At 39.0% G+C, this 19,359-nt stretch overlaps 1 protein-coding gene across 1 annotated transcript; it reads left to right on the plus strand.

The window, feature by feature from the left end:
• The first annotated feature begins 3,654 nt into the window (after positions 1 to 3,654).
• LOC147547775 (uncharacterized) lies at positions 3,655 to 5,068 on the plus strand. The gene is made up of 3 exons (XM_086666152.1): positions 3,655 to 4,401; positions 4,611 to 4,737; positions 5,034 to 5,068. Exons 1-3 carry the CDS (start codon positions 3,655 to 3,657, stop codon positions 5,066 to 5,068), a joined length of 909 nt encoding a protein of 302 aa, XP_086522278.1.
• Positions 5,069 to 19,359: the final 14,291 nt, after the last annotated feature.

Genomic DNA, 19,359 nt, shown 5'->3' on the forward strand with positions numbered 1-19,359 from the left:
GGTCCCATCAAGTCTGTGTGCACTAATTCAAAAGGGGCTGATCTACGGTTGGATGAGCTTTTAAATGGAAGGCGATGTGATTTGCCAAACTGATATCCTTGACAAATCACATCTTCATGTACGTTCTTCAATGTTGGAAGTCCATCTACTAGTCTGTTAGAAGAAATTCGCTGCAGCATTTGATAACCCAAATGACCTAACCGAGCATGCCAGATTGCTGAGTTGTCCGTTTGACTTGTTTTCTTCACATAGGCTTCCCCTGCTACCAAGACAAACAAAGACCCTTTCTTCTTACCGGTCAAAACAACATCACCATCAATTGTCTTCATATTATCAAGAACTTTTACATCGTCTGGCCCAAACAAGACATAATTTCCAGAGTTAGTAATTTGAGAAACTAAAATGAAAGTTCTTTTCAAACCTGGAACATGAAAGACGTTGTCGAAATTGACATTTGTATCCGTATCACCAATCTTGACGACTCCTTCATTTTCTACTGGGTATATGGAATCATCAGCGGTAATAATAACCCGTTCTTCATTATGTTGTCACAATTCTGAAAATAATGAATCATCTCCTGTTACATGATGAGAACAACCAGAATCAATAATCCACTCTTCATTGCCCCTTTCCTGATTGAAAAGAACTTCATCAGGAACTGTTTTTTCAGCAACATGGTTCCTTCTTTCAGCTACTTCTACAGTGAAACACTGCTCCCAGTTGAGTGGTGCATTGCTTTCTTTTTCACTTGCAGCATTTACCGTGGAGAGCTTCACTCTACAATTTTTCTTCACGTGTCCGATCTTACCACATCTATAGCACTTGAAAGACTTGTTGTTTTGTGAGCTGCCTTTAACTGTTTCTGTGTTTGACCATTTTTCATGGTTCTTGTTTCCAACCACTGGTTTTTTATGATGTTTTCCCTTTGAGAAGAGTGCAGCATCTGAATCAAAATTCTTCGCCATTTGCTTTGCCAATGCCTCTTGATTGGAAAGTAGATTTTCTAACTCTTCGACTGAAGGTTGCTTTGCCCATCCTTGAATAGAGGTAACAAAAGGAGTGTACTCCTTCTTCAATCCACGAATGAGAAATCTTCGTAATCTACCTTCACTGATCTTCTCATCCGGATCCAATTCTGAAAATGCAGCACAAATACTCTTCATTCGTAGGAAATATTCAGAAATAGACATACCTCCTTGTATTAACATTGCTAACTCGTTCTCCAAAAATTGCAACCTCGCTGTATTCTTTTGAGAGAACAACCTCTCTAGTATCTCCCAAACTTCCTTTGGTGAGCTAATATCACGGACATGATCAATGAACTCTTTTCCAATTGAAGTCCTCAAGGCAAAAAGGGCTTTACCACATTTGATCCTCCATTTCCTTCGAGGTTCAGCATTCTCTGTATTATCAACTGGAATTTCTGCTTCACCAATGACTAGTTCCCACAAGTCTTGACCTTGAAGATAAGCCTCCATGCACATTCTCCAATACTTGTAATTTGTCCCTACAAGTTTCTCAACACCGAAATGTTGATTCGAGCTACTTCCCCCATTTGCAAACTCCATACTGCAATAAGAAACTTCTCCTCTACAACTTTCAATCCCCTCCAACAAGACAGACAAGCTTGATAGACAAGAAGAGAGAAAGTAATTTCAAAGTTCCAGAACCTAGCTCTGGTACCATAAAACAAAAAACAGAAAAATCTGGAACAAAGAGAAGCAACACTTAAGCAAATAGGCAAACAGTAGATACTTGAGAATTCTTTATTTCTGCTTGAAGAAATCTGAGAAAACTAACTTGATACATATCATATTTATAGTCATAAAACTAACAGTAAACTCCTAAAAAAACTGCAACTACTTAGACTAATACTTCATGACTTGACTGCTACTAAAATCTAGGAAATTAGTTATTTGACTGAGTAAACAGAAACTTTAGTACGTAGATGCACTAATTTTTAACATATTTATGGTGAATTTAGCCTTATAACATGTTAATAGCATGTTTACTTTTCTTTACAGGTTCAAAGTCTATGTGAACGTAAAACCCCACATAAATCCAGTTATGAGCATAATTTCGGTTGTGGTGGATTCGATAAAGAAAGGAAACTTACTGCGACAGGATAACCCTCAAGTGTCTTTCTGCATCCATCTTTCAACCAAGTCCGTTAACTATCTGCTTCATGACACAGATCAGTTTAGGTAAGGAACCAACCTAACTCTTGCTAAGGTTTATAGGAAAGGAAACTATGCTTTGAAACATGAAATTAAGTAAGAGTATGCAAGGTTTCTTGACGGAACGGACGCTAGCCTGATTATTAGTTCCTCTTATCTGGCTTTTTGTACCCTAGTACCAAATTAATTCTTGTGTGTAGCGCGTGGGGCCATGTCACCCGAAGGGAACCAATTTTACCTTAGCAGTAAAGGAGGAAACAAATGAAGTAGGTGACGGAGTAATGATAGAATGCCTAACGAACACTGGTGATAGTCACTGAATTATGTATTCAGCCTACTGCAACAAAATGAGCTTTTCATATATGTGCATTGATAATATTAGCGATCAGTTCGGGTGGGATTAAGCCATGAAACATGCATTTGGAGCTGATCAGTTCAACCGAAAAACATATGCTGGAAAGAGGAGCATAAATAGCTTCATGAATTGGTATTACTTTTGTTCTTGCCGAATGCTCCATGAGCCCACTCAGAAGGCTTTGGCACTTGGGAATTAAGTTTCAGCTCATCCTTTAGCCTTAGAGGCAAGTCTTTGGCTAACTCCCAAATTGATGTGGGGCATTGGGCAATACCAACTTCATGAATCAATGACCTAGAACTTAAGTAAGGAAGCATAATTCTCAATCTATCTATATATATGACTTCAGTTGATGTTAATGGTTGGAGATTTCTTGACAAGGCAACAAGTAAAAGAAGGGTGCTTCCAGTTTTGGTTTCCTCTGCCGTTTTTTGTATCCCGGGCACACTTCTACTTGTGTGTGTAGTTATTCAAGCTCTTCAGTCAGATAGGAGCCTTGGCAAGAGCAACTTCAAGGTTCCTGCTGCATCTTATTCGGCCTTCACTTGGCTTACCTGGACAATGTCATTCTCTATTTAGGACACTTGATGGAAATTTTAGGTTTTTGTTTTAATTATCTTAGTGGGTTTTTTTCTTTTACCAGATGTTGGATTAAGGGAGACGTCGAAAAAGATTTTGGTATCTGATTACTTAACTACTACCCCATATAAGAGCAACTTAATATTTCTACTAGTTTGTTATTGTTAGAGTAATGGATATGGATCGGCCACCCGATCCATATGCCACACACGACCGACCCGGTCGGGTCTAGCAGCCGGTCCCACCGGTTCCACCTCCTCTTTATACTTTAGATTAGCAAGAATCTTTTATTGTATGTTATCATATATTTACCCTAATTAGGGTTTCCATTACTATAAATACATGTAAACCTCAATGTAATTAATATAACAGAGAAGAGTTAATCTCTACATCTTCTTTACTTTCCTAGCATTCTTTTACTTTGTTTATTCAAGTTTAGTCTTTATAGAACTATCAAAGTGATAGTTCTCACATGGTATAAGAGCCATAAAACTTTTTTTTTCTCTTTGAAATTAATTGATTTTTTGCTTCTCTTATTTCATCATGACTACACCTACTGATGCTAGTTCTGAATATACCCCCGGTACTCCACCAAACTCCTCTACTTTGTTTGGAATTCACCATTCTGATTCACCCACCACCATTCTGATTACCCCTCTGTTAAGTGGAGATAACTATGCCTCCTGGTCTCGAGAGATGAAGATGGCTTTACGAGCAAAAGATAAGCTCGGATTTGTTGACGGTTCAATTCAAAAACCAACAACTCCCATTGACTTACATGCATGGGAGAGATGTAATGACCTTGTGTCAAGCTGGCTAGTCAACTCAGTCAATCCTGACATCCGTCAGTCCATTCTTTATGATGAATCTGCTGCAGAAATCTGGCAAAATCTTTATGAAAGATTTCATCAAACAAACGCGCCAAAAATCTTTCAACTTAAGCGCGCTATTTCTACCTTGAAACAGGAAGGTTCGGATGTCTCAACCTATTTTACTCTTCTCAAATCACATCAAGACGAGCTTCAATCTCTCCTTGCCATTGAACCATGTTTATGTGGTCATGGAAAAGCTCTCATTGATAGGTCTAATCAAGATCGAGCCATGGAGTTCCTTCAAGGACTCCATGATCGATTTGCGGCTATTCGGAGTCAAATACTACTCATGGACCCTTTCCCATCGGTCTTCAAGATTCATAGCATGGTCAAACAGGAGGAGATCCAACAAAACCTAACTAACTCAGATCTCGCAAGCTCGGAAACCGCAGCCCTTGCTGTCGGACAACAGTCCTCGGTTGGACGGTTTGATCGGTCCGGTCGTCAAGACCGAAACCGATCCAAACGAACCCGACCCTACTGCTATAATTGTCACCAGCTGGGCCATCTACAGGCCACGTGTTACAAGCTACACGGCTACCCGCCACGTCAGCGAACCACTCAACTTGCCGGTTCGGTGGTTAACGGTCTGTCGTTAACGGTTCGGTCTCTGACCCATCTCAGCAGGGGGCGCCTTCAGCGGCGTCCATGACCCAAGAGCAATACCATCACCTTGTTCGTTTATATGAACAAGGCAATGCTGCTGGAGGCACCTCGGCTGCAGGCACCACTGATCCTTTCGTCAACCTAGCAGGTATTCACTCTTACTCACTACCATGGGTCATCGATTCGGGTGCCGCTAAGAATATTTGTGCAAACTTATCATCTTTTTCTTCATATAGAAAGGCACCTCCTTATTACTATGTTCGATTACCGGACGGATCTCGCTCTCATGTCCTTCACATTGGATCCGTCCCGTTTAGTAAAACTTTTGTTCTACATCATGTTTTACATATACCATCGTTTAAATTCAATCTAATCTCTATTTCTGAAGTTACAAAGTCTCTTGATTGTAGTGTTATTTTTTACTCTAAATCTTGTATCTTTCAGGACCCATTGACAACAAGGACGATTGGACTTGGTGATCCTCATGATGGGCTATATTTATATCGCACGGAACCTAGGATATTTTCTACTTTTTCTAGTTCTTCTAGTAGTTTCAATTTATGGCACTGGCGTCTAGGCCACCCTTCTTTGAGTCGTTTTAATTTTATTGTTTCTAAAAATCCATGTATTAAGAGTGGATTAATGAATAAAATTCCGTGTGATGTTTGTCCTATCTCTAAACAACCGCGTCTCTCTTTTTCTTCTAGTACTTCAAATACTACGCGACCTTTTGAATTAGTCCACATAGATTTATGGGGACCATTTAATATTATTTCTAATTCCGGCTGTCGATACTTTATTACCATAGTTGATGATTTCTCCCGATGTACTTGGGTATATTTACTACATTCCAAATCGGAAACTTTCACTATTCTTTCCAATTTCATTAACTACACAATAAATCAATTTCACTCTAAAATCTCACACGTTCATTCCGGTAATGGTGAAAACCTTTTTCCCCAAATACAAACAATACGATCCGATAATGGTTCGGAGTTTCTTTCTCGTGAACTCCAACTACTATTCCTTCACAAAGGTATCATTCACCAAAGAAGTTGCGTATACACACCCCAACAAAATGGTGTGGTAGAACGCAAACATCGCCATATACTTGATGTGGCTAGGGCATTACGTTTTCAAGCCCACTTGTCTCTCAAATTTTGGGGGGAATGTGTTCTTACGGCCGTTTATCTAATCAACAAAATTCCGACCCCCATCCTTAAAGGAAAATCTCCTCATGAAGTCCTTCTCGGTTCTCCACCATCTCTTAATCATCTTCGAGTATTTGGTTGTTTATGTTATGCACATAACACAAATATCAAACATAAATTCGATCCACGTGCTACACGTGGAATATTTGTCGGATATCCCAACGGACAAAAGGGATATCGTGTCTATGATTTAACAAGTCATAAAATTTTTACGACACGTAATGTCACCTTCCAAGAAGATCGATTCCCGATGCAAGAATTTGATCGACCGACTTCCTCACCATCAGCCCCATTCCTTTCGATTAAGGATGATGGGTCGTTCCACAATCCTGCTGGCCACGGTGCTGCTCCTCTATCGGCACCACAACCCTCTGATCCACCGGGCTCGGTTCGACCCACTGTCTCACCATCACTGTCTAACGGCAACTCCTCGGTTCGGTCACAGGGGGAGCATCTAACAGGTCCGGCTTCACCTCTTAACAGTCGCGTTCATAACGAGATTCTTACAGGCACCTCCTCTGGAGGCACCCCTCTAATTCCATCCACTTCGGCTCCTGCCGACACACCCACTGGCCAAAATCTTCCAGGCACTCCCGTGGACCCTTCTACCGTCCAGATCACTTCTGGTCGTGCCTCCTCCGGATCGGCCTCTGCCGACATACCAACTGACATTAATACATTAGACCGACCGGTTCGCAATCGACGACCCCCGGCTCATCTTGCGGATTACGATTGTAACAATGTTTCCTTCCCGTTTTTACATTCAAAATCAGATACTCCTTACCCACTCACTGATTTTTTATCCGTCGACTCCTTTTCTCCTTCTCATAAAATCTTCTTAACATCAGTTCTGTCTCATTCCGAACCTACCTCCTTCACTCAGGCCATGACTTCACCTCATTGGAGAGAAGCCATGGCTAATGAGATCAAGGCTCTCGAATCCAATAAAACTTGGACTCTAACTCATCTTCCCAACGGTAAGAAACCTATTGGATGTAAATGGGTCTATAAGATCAAATTTCGGGTTGATGGGTCCATTGAACGGTATAAAGCCCGTCTAGTTGCTAAGGGATACACTCAGGTCGAAGGACTTGATTACAATGACACCTTTGCTCCAGTTGCAAAATTAGTCACCGTCCGTGTACTTCTCTCTATTGCAGCTGTCAAGGGTTGGTCCCTTCATCAGCTTGATGTTAACAACGCTTTCCTCCAGGGAGACCTGGATGAGGAAGTGTTTATGAAACTGCCACCCGGATTTTCTCCTAAAAGGGAAACAAGGGTCTGTCGCCTTAATAAATCCCTTTACGGACTCAAACAGGCATCCCGTCAATGGTTTTCCAAGTTTTCATCCGTTCTTCTCAAAAGGGGCTTTGTTCAATCCCTGTCTGACTACTCACTCTTTACTTTTCAGAATTCATCGACCTCATTATATGTGCGGGTCTACGTTGATGACATCATCATCACAGGAAATAATGATGCTGCAATTTCCTCTCTCAAACGCTTCCTACGATCGGCCTTTTCCATGAAAGATCTTGGCCGCCTTCAATATTTTTTAGGGATTGAGGTCTCTCGCTCTTCAAAAGGTATATTCCTCTGTCAACGAAAATATATTGTCGACATCCTCAAAGATTCTGGTTTCACGGCCTCCAAGACTTCGCCATTTCCCATGGATCAAAAATTAAAACTTGGTCCCACCGATGGTGTTCCACTCCAGGACCCTTCCGTGTATCGCCGTCTCATTGGCCATCTTATCTACTTAACAGTCACTCGTCCTGACATCACTTATGCTGTTAATAGTCTTAGTCAATTCATGCAGGACCCACGCTCCGCTCACTTAGACGCCGCTTACCGCGTTCTTCGCTACCTTAAAGGCTCCATAGGGAAAGGCATTCTTTTGTCCTCCTCTAGCAAGTTACTTATCTCTGGGTTTTGTGACTCTGATTGGGCTGGTTGCCCGACAACCCGTCGTTCTACCACTGGTTATGTCACCATGCTTGGTTCAAGTCCGCTTTCTTGGAAATCTAAAAAGCAACACACAATTGCCCGATCTTCTGCGGAAGCCGAATATCGGGCCCTTGCTACTCTGACTTGTGAGCTTCAATGGCTCAAGTCACTTCTCTCTGATCTCGGCATTAATCATTCTTCTCCTATGCCGGTACATTGTGACAATAAAGCTGCACTTCACATTGCAAAAAATCCGGTTTTTTCACGAACGGACCAAGCATATAGAAATTGACTGCCACTTGGTTCGTGAAAAGATTAAAGGCAAGTTAATCTCTCCGCAATTCACTCCCTCTTCAGAACAACTCGCAGACATCTTTACCAAGCCACTTGGTGCAGAAGCCTTCCGCAACACTATTGGCAAGTTGGGCCTCATTAACATTCCAGCTCCAACTTGAGGGGGAGTGTTAGAGTAATGGATATGGATCGGCCACCCGATCCATATGCCACACACGACCGACCCGGTCGGGTCTAGCAGCCGGTTCCACCTCCTCTTTATACTTTAGATTAGCAAGAATCTTTTATTGTATGTTATCATATATTTACCCTAATTAGGGTTTCCATTACTATAAATACATGTAAACCTCAATGTAATTAATATAACAGAGAAGAGTTAATCTCTACATCTTCTTTACTTTCCTAGCATTCTTTTACTTTGTTTATTCAAGTTTAGTCTTTATAGAACTATCAAAGTGATAGTTCTCACAGTTATACCAATGGTTAAGCTTAAATAGTTTAATGTTTGATTCAGAAAGCTAGTGATGTAGATTGTTGCGGAAGCGTAAAAGTAATGGAATCCACCATTGTTATTAAACTAAACTAAGGAAATAAAGTTGATGAAATAACGATTAAACGATAAAATAACGAAGAACAATTGAAATAATTAAAGAAGAAGATGCAATCAAGGAGAATTTGTATTTAATGATTCAATTCAATGCTTAACAAGACAGACCGGACTTCTCTTATATAGAGATTAGACTTTCCTAGATAGACTCAAATAAAGAAAGAAGATAACTACTAAAGATACTTTCCTTGATTGCTACGACTCTAAACATGGAAACCTGAAATATTAAACTGGAAACTATGCTAATATAAGATCCTGGCCGTTAAGCCCACTATTAGTCTGGCTGAGGACTAGGTGGATGGCCGCCATCATACTCCCCGTTGTGGAACAACTTGTCCCCAAGTTGGTGTCTTCGTAAATTGGCTCTGCCAGACGAAACGTGTAGATGTCGGCGACATTGAAGGCAATCCTTAGTTCCCACTTTGCTTGTGATTTGCCGAAAAGTTGAAGAAGACAAATATGGAGAAAATCACCGACTAAAATCCTAAACCCATGAAGCGACAAATCCCGCGAAATCAATTGTAGGAAACAAACATCTAACAAATTTCTACATCTTCTGACATCTAGTATACGAGCAATTAGTGTTAGTGAATAAACAACGTTCATCTCGCCATCTTCCCACGGTAGACCCAACCACTTAATAATTTCCAAGAAAGTGATAAGTAATACGAGCAAAGTTGACGTAAGAGTATGTATCTAATTCCCACGATTCCTCGTCAAAAGTCAAAGTAAAAGCATAACCAAGTTCGATTAAGAAATCGATCCGGAAACATGTAGCGTTGATATGATACTCAAAAACTACCTTTCCACGTTCATCTTCGTGAATTTTATAAACCTGAACTCGATAATCACGTGAAACTTTAATTGCATTCCGAGCCCACATAACTGAAGGAGTTGAAGGAGATTTCCTTCGACCAAGATGGCAATGCGAGCAATATGTCGGCTAGGATAATTGATGAAGAAGATCATCAAGTCCGATTGATTTAGGGGTCGTAGCGTTTAGCGAGAAACCAACTACGATCGTCGAATTACAAAGTAATTCGCGGCTAACTTCGATCGGATCGTACATCGAGTTACACATAAGAATGAGTATTTAATCGGATGATATGACTAGTGGGAGTGTGATATAACATTTGGAATGTCCCATAAACATATCTCACAGGCCTAAATAGAATTTGGGCAAAAGATAGCAAAAAGGCCCGAAATAAGGGTTTTGGGCCTAGGCCGATTCGGGCACTTTTAGGGCTCGGATTGGGCTGACTTTTGGAGGGACGTTTCCTTATGTTATGAAAATTAAATCTGCCAATTTTGGCTGGGTTTGGACGTCATCTCCTTAGGGAATTGAGAAAATACCAATAGTTGCTATTTTCGACTATTTCCCTAAATCTTATTCTAAAGGGTGTTTTGGGAAACCTAAAAGGAGGTGGATTCTCATTAGGGTTCTATATAAACACTTTTAGGGCAGAGAATAAGGTGTGAAATTTCTCTCTAAGCTTTCTTACTCTACCACATCAAGTAGAGAGGAGAAAGTGAGCTAATTCCCAAGCTATCTTCTAGTCAAGCAAGAAGAAGATCTTCTTATTATCAAACCACCATTGGAGTGCTAGCGAGCTTTCAAGGAGGGAGATTGAATACACTATTCGGTGTCCCAAGTAGAGGAGCTACGTTTGAAGCTCTTGGTCTTCCTTAATCAATTCAACTAGTTCGAGGGAAAAGCGATTAAGGTAATCTACTTTCTCCATTAGTTTAATTACTAGTTTTGCATGATGATCTTGGGGATACTAGTGTTAGACATTAGATGTCGTTATCCGCTACAAACACTAGTATAAGGGTTTAATTCCCAACAGTGGCGTCAGAGCCTCTTGCCATTAACTAGTTTTTGCTAAGAATCGAACTAATTCATATATGATATGCTTGATAGTTTGAAAATTGAGTTTATAAAAGTATTTTAAAAGGTGTTTTAAAAGTATTTTAAACTCATAATTTGATGGGATTCAATAAATTTTCAAATTGAGAATCAAATTGATGATTGAAAGTGTGTTAAAAACTCAGTTTGATAGAATTTTGGTCTAATCCATGCTTGATTAAGTTGATAGTTATGTTTAAAAGGGTTTTTTAAACATAAGAATTTGATTGATTTTGAATTGGATTCAAGAATTTTTAAATAGATTTCAAAATTTGTTCTTGAAAAGTTTCGAAAACCTAGATTTTGATCCAAAATTGGTTTGATTAAGAGTTGTTTTTAAGTTTTGGAAACTTTTGAAAAACAAAAAATTTGGAATTTTAGAAGTGTTCTAAAAAGAGTAGTTTTGAGTTTAGGAAACTCCCAAAACAAATTTGGAAAAATTTAAAAGTTTCTAAAAGTTTTGAAAAATTTTAGAAGTGTTCTTAAAGGAATTTCAAAATTTTAAGAAAAGTTTTAAAATTTGAAAATAGCAACTTAGAGTTGCATAAGAAAAAAAAAATTTTGGAAACTAGGGTTTTTTTTTTGAAAAACCCTAGTGTCCGGCCAGGAAGCTTCCTGGCCGGCCAGAAGCTCCTGGATGCGTCCTCTGGACGCGTCCGGAGCAGCTGCTGAGACGCGTCTAGGACGCGACCAGCAGCTGCGACAGAAGCTTCTGGACGCGTCCAGAGCAGCTACTGGGGACGCGTCTTGGAGACGCGTCCAAGTCGCGTCTAGGACGCGACCAGCAGCTGCGAGGGAGCTTCCTGGACGCGTCTGGGACCATTCAAGAGGAAACTACCGAGTACATGATCAAGAGTATTTCTCATTACTGTGAATGTTTCCAAACAATGGCTAGACCATTCAAGAGGAAACTACCCTTAGCACCTGGAAGACATAAGGAATGGAATTACGAATTCCGATTCCAACATCCTTGTTAACAAAGTTAAAAACAAGTATCGTAAAATTTCTTCATCAGGTATTTTATACCGGATGTACGGCTCGGTAAAGCTCAAGGAAATCACATACTTGACTAAAAGAAGTAAAGATCCAAGAGGGAGCAGAAGCAGTAATGCTAAGGACGCTGAAAGGGATCAAAGTCTTCTTTTAGACACTGGTCTAGCTTAGAACTTAATACTGATTATTTTGTTCTTCTAGAAACGTCTGATGTTTTAAACCAGTGGTAAAATTAACTGAAGGTTAACATTGATAATGGCTAAAATCAAGAGATTCAAACTCATTAAACTTCAGCATTGTCAATTAGGTCTTAAGGACTAAATTGACAAAGTCACCCTTTTCAGAAGTCATAGAGACTAGTAATCTATTAGGACTCATACAGTGTTATGCAGACCTATAAGTTTACTTCCAGAAGCTAACGAGAGCTACTTCAATATGTACGCTGATAACTTCATGGAAACGTACAAATCATAAAGTATAAGTCAAAATGTTTGAAAGGTTCAAACAAAGTACAAACCGAAGTAAAGAATCATTTTGACAAGAGAGTTTAAGTCATCCGATTAGATTGGAGTGGTAAAAACTTGAGTCAAACATTTGATAACCATCAAAGGAGTTGAGAAGCCGATTCCCAACTCGCTCCATGGAACACATCTGTGGAATGGTGGATTCAGTGAGAGTAATCTAACATTGCTATGCATGATGGTTCTACACGTCTAAAAGGTTCTATAGAAGAGGCCTTCGCAGAGTACCTCCTCTAGCTTGGGACAATGCGGGTAGGTCTATAGAAGAGGCCTACACGTCTAAATGGTTCTACTCAACGAGATCAGCAAGAGAGTCTTGGATACTCGAGGCAAAAGGATAGATTAGTCATTCATTAATGAAATCTATCAACCAAGAGTCATAAGGTATGATCAGTGAAGTAGTTCACTCACCCGGAACGACGGAGTCAAAGGGTAGGGCCTTCGTCCGCTTTACTCCGAACAACTGAGATCTTGGAATCACTTATTCAATCGGGGACGATTTTTATTGAATAATGTGGGAAAACTAAGTTTTTCAAAAACGATAACGAGTTTTAAAACTTTGCCATTTCTTTATGTAGAATTAAGATGACACATGAAAACGGTTTCAACTTTAAAATCACACCTAAGGGAGGTGTTGATGCACTTCCTAGAACGAAAGAATGAATCCGAGAATAGTTCTCAGATTCAAAAGGAAAGCTTACTAGAATACCCAATCCCAATGTTGACTCTTACCGAATAAGGTCAAAAGCCATTTGCAAGCAATCTTATAACATTCTCTTTGGAAGAGTAATGGATGCTAGCATAACCATTAAGACAAACTGAGGAAGAATTTCCCACAGAAGTCATAAATGGAGAGGTACGAGACCTCTAAGGCAATCTGAAAGTCATCCTAACGGAAGACAACAGAATACATCTATCACCCAATTCAATATCGATTGAACAAAATAGATATAACCTTAGATGAGTCACTCAGGTTGTCACGAACAAACTTAGCAGAACATACGGGAATATCCAATCTAAGAAAGGTTCTTGAGATTTGGTATAAAAATCTAAGAAAGAGCTCTTAAGATTCAAAAGGGCAAAGGGTCAGTCAAGTGAGACAAACATTTGATCGAAGAAAAGGCAAATAGTTACCGAGTACATGATCAAGAGTATTTCTCATTAATGTGAATGTTTCCAAACAATGGCTAGACCATTCAAGAGGAAACTACCCTTAGCACCTGGAAGACATAAGGAATGGAATTACGAATTCCGATTCCAACATCCTTGTTAACAAAGTTAAAAACAAGTATCGTAAAATTTCTTCATCAGGTATTTTATACCGGATGTACGGCTCGGTAAAGCTCAAGGAAATCACATACTTGACTAAAAGAAGAAAGATCCAAGAGGGAGCAGAAGCAGTAATGCTAAGGACGCTGAAAGGGATCAAAGTCTTCTTTTAGACACTGGTCTAGCTTAGAACTTAATACTGATTATTTTGTTCTTCTAGAAACGTCTGATGTTTTAAACCAGTGGTAAAATTAACTGAAGGTTAACATTGATAATGGCTAAAATCAAGAGATTCAAACTCATTAAACTTCAGCATTGTCAAGAGGAAACAATGGCTAGACCATTCAAGACATGAAGCTTGATAATTTATGTCAACAGAAGACCTAAATTGGTTTTCCAAAGTAGAAAACTGAGAAGGATGGAAAATATTCATGTTTCCCGAAACTAGACAAGAAGAATAAGATTCTTCCAATCAAGTTATGTCCATAGGCATGCTTCAGAAATCTATCGACGGATTAAAAGCACGCAAGAGTTAGAATCTTCGATTCAAAAAGGCAATCAAAGAAGTTTGATTCATGAGGAATGAAGAAAATCTTGAATCACGAGTTTCAAGAAGGTCAGTGGGAGAAACAAACCTTCCGGGCCCGTATGCTGAGTACATACAAAAGATTGAGAACGACATAAGATGTTGTGTAACAGTGAACACACTGACTCAATAAAAGGACCACACACAAGGATGAAATGCCATTTTGGGCATCTGAAGATCTATAAGCATAGATCAAAAGGATGATAGGATTGGAGAGACTCAGTATGCTGAGATGCTTGAGACCCGAAACAGAATATCTAAGACTCGGAAAGTCTAAAAGAATTTCGACCCAAAACTCATGACTAAGAGCGTTGCTAAATCGGAGTTTGAAAAGACACCGATGTAGCAAACAAGCATAAGAGAGAGATTTATGTTCAAATACATAAAGTCAATCATATTGGATATGATTAGCATTTGAATATCCAAATTCGGATTTGAAAACCGAAACACTACTTAGAAAAATCCTAGAAGGCTAAAGGATGAAGTAGTACAAAAGTTGAACATGTCATCGTAGCAAACTTCCAGACATGGAAGGAAAGTAGGCTAAAAGTGTTTTAAGCCGGGAACTGTTGCAAATACTACACAAAGAATTAAAAGCCTTAACTCTAGTAAAAGTTACTAGAAATTATCAAGGTTAAAGATAACGGTCTTCAAATTAATTGATAATTAGCAAAGTTTAAACGGATTACATCCGTAGTCAAACTAAACTGTCACCTAAGACAAAGTATGAGAGTCATACATGAGTCTAAGGCATGAGGTATAATTTTAAACCTCGAAAAGTAAAACTGAGTGGGGAAAAAGAGTTTTACGGAAGAGGCTGAGATTTACAACTCTCGTTATCAGAAATATTAGAGTTATTTCACAAGTCGTCTAAATTTGGTTTAGTGTTTAAACGACAGTCCATTGATGATAAAACATTCCGAATAGGTTTGTCAGATACGTGATCTGATGAATGAAACCCTATTAAGTGAACTTGGAATATTTATTATCAAATCCCTGGTCCAGGTCATTGCATGGACAACAATGACTCACGAAGACTAGCACGGGAGTCGATGGGATAGTGCAGTTTCATGGGCTATAGGAATAGTATATTCTATTCGACTATGTGGGTGTGTAAAAGGTTTATACACTGGATAACCCTCAAATCAGAAGTACATCATTCGTGATGAACGTCAATAGTTCTCATAAAGACAATTGGAGAGATTCCTCAAAACATGAGTGCTCCACTCATCTTATGAAAGGAATGTCCGACTTCGGTTCCGTCAAACGCCGCGCCGTAAAAGGAAGTTATAAAGACGGATACTGGGAAGGACAGGATAGACATGAAGTTAAGTGGGAGCGCAAGAATGGATTGTGTCATCCTAAATCACATTAGGTACAAAGTGTCTCAAGGCCACTTGATGAGTAGCAACTGAAAATGCGTGGCCACGCTCAAACGGATTAGGAGTTAATCGTTTGTATTTTACAGTTGTACTCGGATATCAAGAAAGTCTGAATGACGTGACGTATCAGATTGGATGCTAAATTGACACGGGAATCGAGGCACTGCACTTGTTCTAAGTCCAACTGGGAGTCTGAAGGAGTTGAAGGAGATGTCCTTCGACCAAGATGGCAATGCGAGCAATATGTCGGCCAGGACAATTGATGAAGAAGATCATCAAGTCCGATTGATTTAGGGGTCGTAGCGTTTAGCTAGAAACCAACTACGATCGTCGAATTACGAAGTAATTCGCGGCTAACTTCGATCGGATCCTACATCGGGTTACACATAAGAATGGGTATTTAATTCGATGATATGACTAGTGGGAGTGTGATATAACATTGGGAATGTCCCATAAACATATCTCACAGGCCTAAATAGAACTGGGCAAAAGATAGCAAAAAGGCCCGAAACAAGGGTTTTGGGCCTTGGCCGATTCGGGCACTTTTAGGGCTCGGATTGGGCTGATTTTTGGAGGGACCTTTCCTTATATTATGAAAATTAAATTTGCCAATTTTGACTGGGTTTGGACGTCATCTCCTTAGGGAATTGAGAAAATATCAACTAGTTGCTATTTTCGACTATTTCTCTAAATCTTATTCTAAAGGGTGTTTTAGGAAACCTAAAAGGAAGTGGATTCTTATTAGGGTTCTATATAAACACTCTTAGGGCAGAGAATAAGGTGTGGAATTTCTCTCTAAGCTTTCTTACTCTACCACATCAAGTAGAGAGGAGAAAGTGATCTAATTCTTAAGCTATCTTCTAGTCAAGCAAGAAGAAGGTCTTCTTATTATCAAACCACCATTGGAGTGCTAGCGAGCTTTCAAGGAGGGAGATTAAATACACTATTCGGTGTCCCAAGTAGAGGAGCTACGTTTGAAGCTCTTGGTCTTCTTTAATCTATTCAACTAGCTCGAGGGAAATAGCGATTAAGGTAATCTACTATCTTCTTATTGGTTAATTACTAGTTTTGCATGATGATCTTGGGGATACTAGTGTTAGACATTAGATGTCGTTATTGATGTGGCGTTAAAATACCACATTGAGATCACTTAACTTGGATGAGTTAGTTCGTTTCGAGTTTTATTTCTAATAATTTATGTATTTTTCTTGTTAGGAAGCTTATTTGGAGTTTGGCATTACATTCGGAATAAAACGAAGCAATTCGTCACATTTTCGTCTCACGTGGAAGAGACCGGAAGGAAAGAGCGTCAGGGGTATTTTTGTCATTTTGTGAAATTCAGAGGTTAGATGGAAAGTGAAGTCAATGGTGAGTCCGACGGCGAAAACGAAAGTCGAATCGGTGTTCGGACGAAGGAATTATGGAAGAAATAAGTCGAAGGGTGTTTTTGTCTTTTCTGAAAATTAGAGGAAGTAGAGACAAAGTTAAAGGCATCCCTTGATTTGTTATAAGAAGCAAAGCCCAGAAGTCCCAAAGCCCAAAAGCTCAAAAGAGAAGAGACAAATAGAAGTTTTATGAGCACTCCTAGATTGGATCAAGTCTAAGAAGTTGGACCAAAGTCTTTGGGCCATTAGAAAAGGTGGGTGTCTTTAGATAAGGGAAAGAAATCTGATTGGGTCTTCTAGGGTTTTAAGAAAAAAAAAAGACTTCATCTTCTCTATTCAAGTTTTTAGGGTTTGGAGGGTTGAAGAGAGAGAAAGAGAGAGAGAGAAGGGGATCACGGTTTTGAAGAAAAAAAACACAGTTTAGAGGGGAGTTGGATTTCGGTTTTAAGAGAACAATAGAGAGAGAGAGAAGTTTTTTTTTAAACTCTAATCATTATATTTTTCTTTTTCGATTGTAATCTCTTGGTTTGTGAGAGATAGAGAGATTACAGAGAGAGAGAGATTGTAGAGGGATCAATAACAGAGAGTTTTGTTTAGAGTTTTTGAAAACCAATTATCATCTCGGTTTTATTTTCGATTCTTTTTTCTTTCTTTTTGTTTCTTGTTTCTAGTGAGAGAGAAAGAGAAAACATATAGAGAGAGATTAAAATAGGAGATAAAGAAGGAAACAGACAGTTAGAGAGAGAAAGTAAGTTGAAGAAGATGAGAAAATAATTTTCTCTCAGAGAATCCATTTCCGGGAAGACGAGAAAATCTTTTTCCCAGAGGGTGCGTTTGGCAGAATTCTTGGAAAAACAGGAGGAAATCACTTAGGCTCTGTTTGGTGGGAAAATCGCAGAAAAGTTAAGTTTCTTTCTTCTTTTTCTTATACTAATTCAAATATTTATCGTTTCTAGCATGAGTAGCTAAATCTTTTCTATCTAGGGTTTTAGATGAAGTCATAATAATTATTTTCTCGATAAATTTATTAAAGTTTTTACTATTTTAACGATAAAATCTTCCGGATTTTTAGACCGTTAATGGACTAAAACCTGAGTTATATAAAGAACTCTCTAATTAGATCAAAATTAAATTGTCGTTAGAATTGTTAGGAAGACGGATTCGAAAACCCTAGGTTCCCTTTTTCTGAATACCGACTTATTTCTTTATTTATTTTTGAGTTTATATTTTATTTTTATTTTACCACCATCAAACCATTTTTAAATTCAATAGTTTTAAGGTTAGAATTTAGTTTAACTTAGTCTCTGAGGAACGAACCGGTCTTTCCGGAACTATTACTTGACCCCCGTATACTTGCGGGTGGAGACCTTTTAGGGTTACCTTTTAGGCCCATCAGTTATCCGCTATAAACACTATTATAAGGGTATAATTCCTTACACTGTGAACAACGAAACAGCTATTGTTGAAGTGACACTTTTCGACGAAATAAGGAGCAATCGAACCGGCAACAGCGTGAGCAGGTTCTAGTTTTCCAAGCTTCTTCTCCAACCCTCGAGTTGTAGCCTCCGAAACAATCTTAGACCAAACACGTTCTCTGATATCCATCACGTTCATCCCCGCTCCATCAGTCTCAACAATTCTTGCATAAGATTCAATCAAAAGAGATGCCATGAAACAATCAACAGGTGAGATTCTTTCAGTATTATCATACACATCACACCTCCAACAGCATTCTCTATCTCTTTGCATTGAGCAGTTGTGCTACTATCCATCCATATGGGTGATTCCTTTTTGGAGAAAGCATCAGTGAGCTGGTCACTCAATGGTTTAGTCGGATGAAGAGCCACCAACTTTGCTAAACTTTCGATCTTCCAGTAGACACTACCATGTTGTTGTCCACTACCCGAAACAGCAACCATCTTACCGAAATCCAATTTCGATTTTGTTAGTTTTACGAGAAAAAGATCCAAAGCTTCTACCCGCATCAAAGGTGGGGATACTAATCTACCATTATGCATTGATAATGAAGCCATTGGAATATCTAGAACTAAACCATCTTCTCAATAATTTTGTCTCTGATTGTTATTCCAAGTATTTGACCCTCTAATCAACATGGGTTTCTTTTGCATTGAATATGGTGTAGGAAAAATTTTATGATTCGAAACAACTTTACCGCCATTAATATTGGTAATATGAACAAACCCTAGATTTCCCTGTGCATTACCAGTAGTTTGATAAAGAGTCGTTGATAAAGTAGTACCTTTATTGATAGCATGAAGTTTTTGACCATAATCATCAAGAATAACATGAAGACCGAAAGCGTTTTTGATTACTGAAAGTGGATGATTTGATGTTAAACGTGATATAGCCGAGTTTGATAGAACTAAACATGTAATTGTTTGATGTTGATTTATTCCATCTGCCAGTTTTGTTTGAGAGAGAAAGTTATTGTATTTAATGTATTCTCCAGCAATATTGTTCATGGTGGTTAAAGGAATTTTGTGATTCGAAACAATTAATTCTTCTCTCCCGGGATTATATACGGATCAAATAAGTTGTCGGAGCTTGTGTTATCCAATTGGATCTCTTCTTCTTTATCTGTCTCATCGAAATTTTCTTCCTCCATTATTGAAAAACTAGGATTTTTTTTTATCAAAAACCTCTCCTTCAAT

Source organism: Eschscholzia californica, unplaced genomic scaffold (assembly GCF_041429995.1).
Source record: "Eschscholzia californica isolate CP2 unplaced genomic scaffold, dmEscCali1.0.p SCAF_3, whole genome shotgun sequence".
In the NCBI taxonomy this organism is placed as follows: Eukaryota; Viridiplantae; Streptophyta; class Magnoliopsida; order Ranunculales; family Papaveraceae; genus Eschscholzia; species Eschscholzia californica.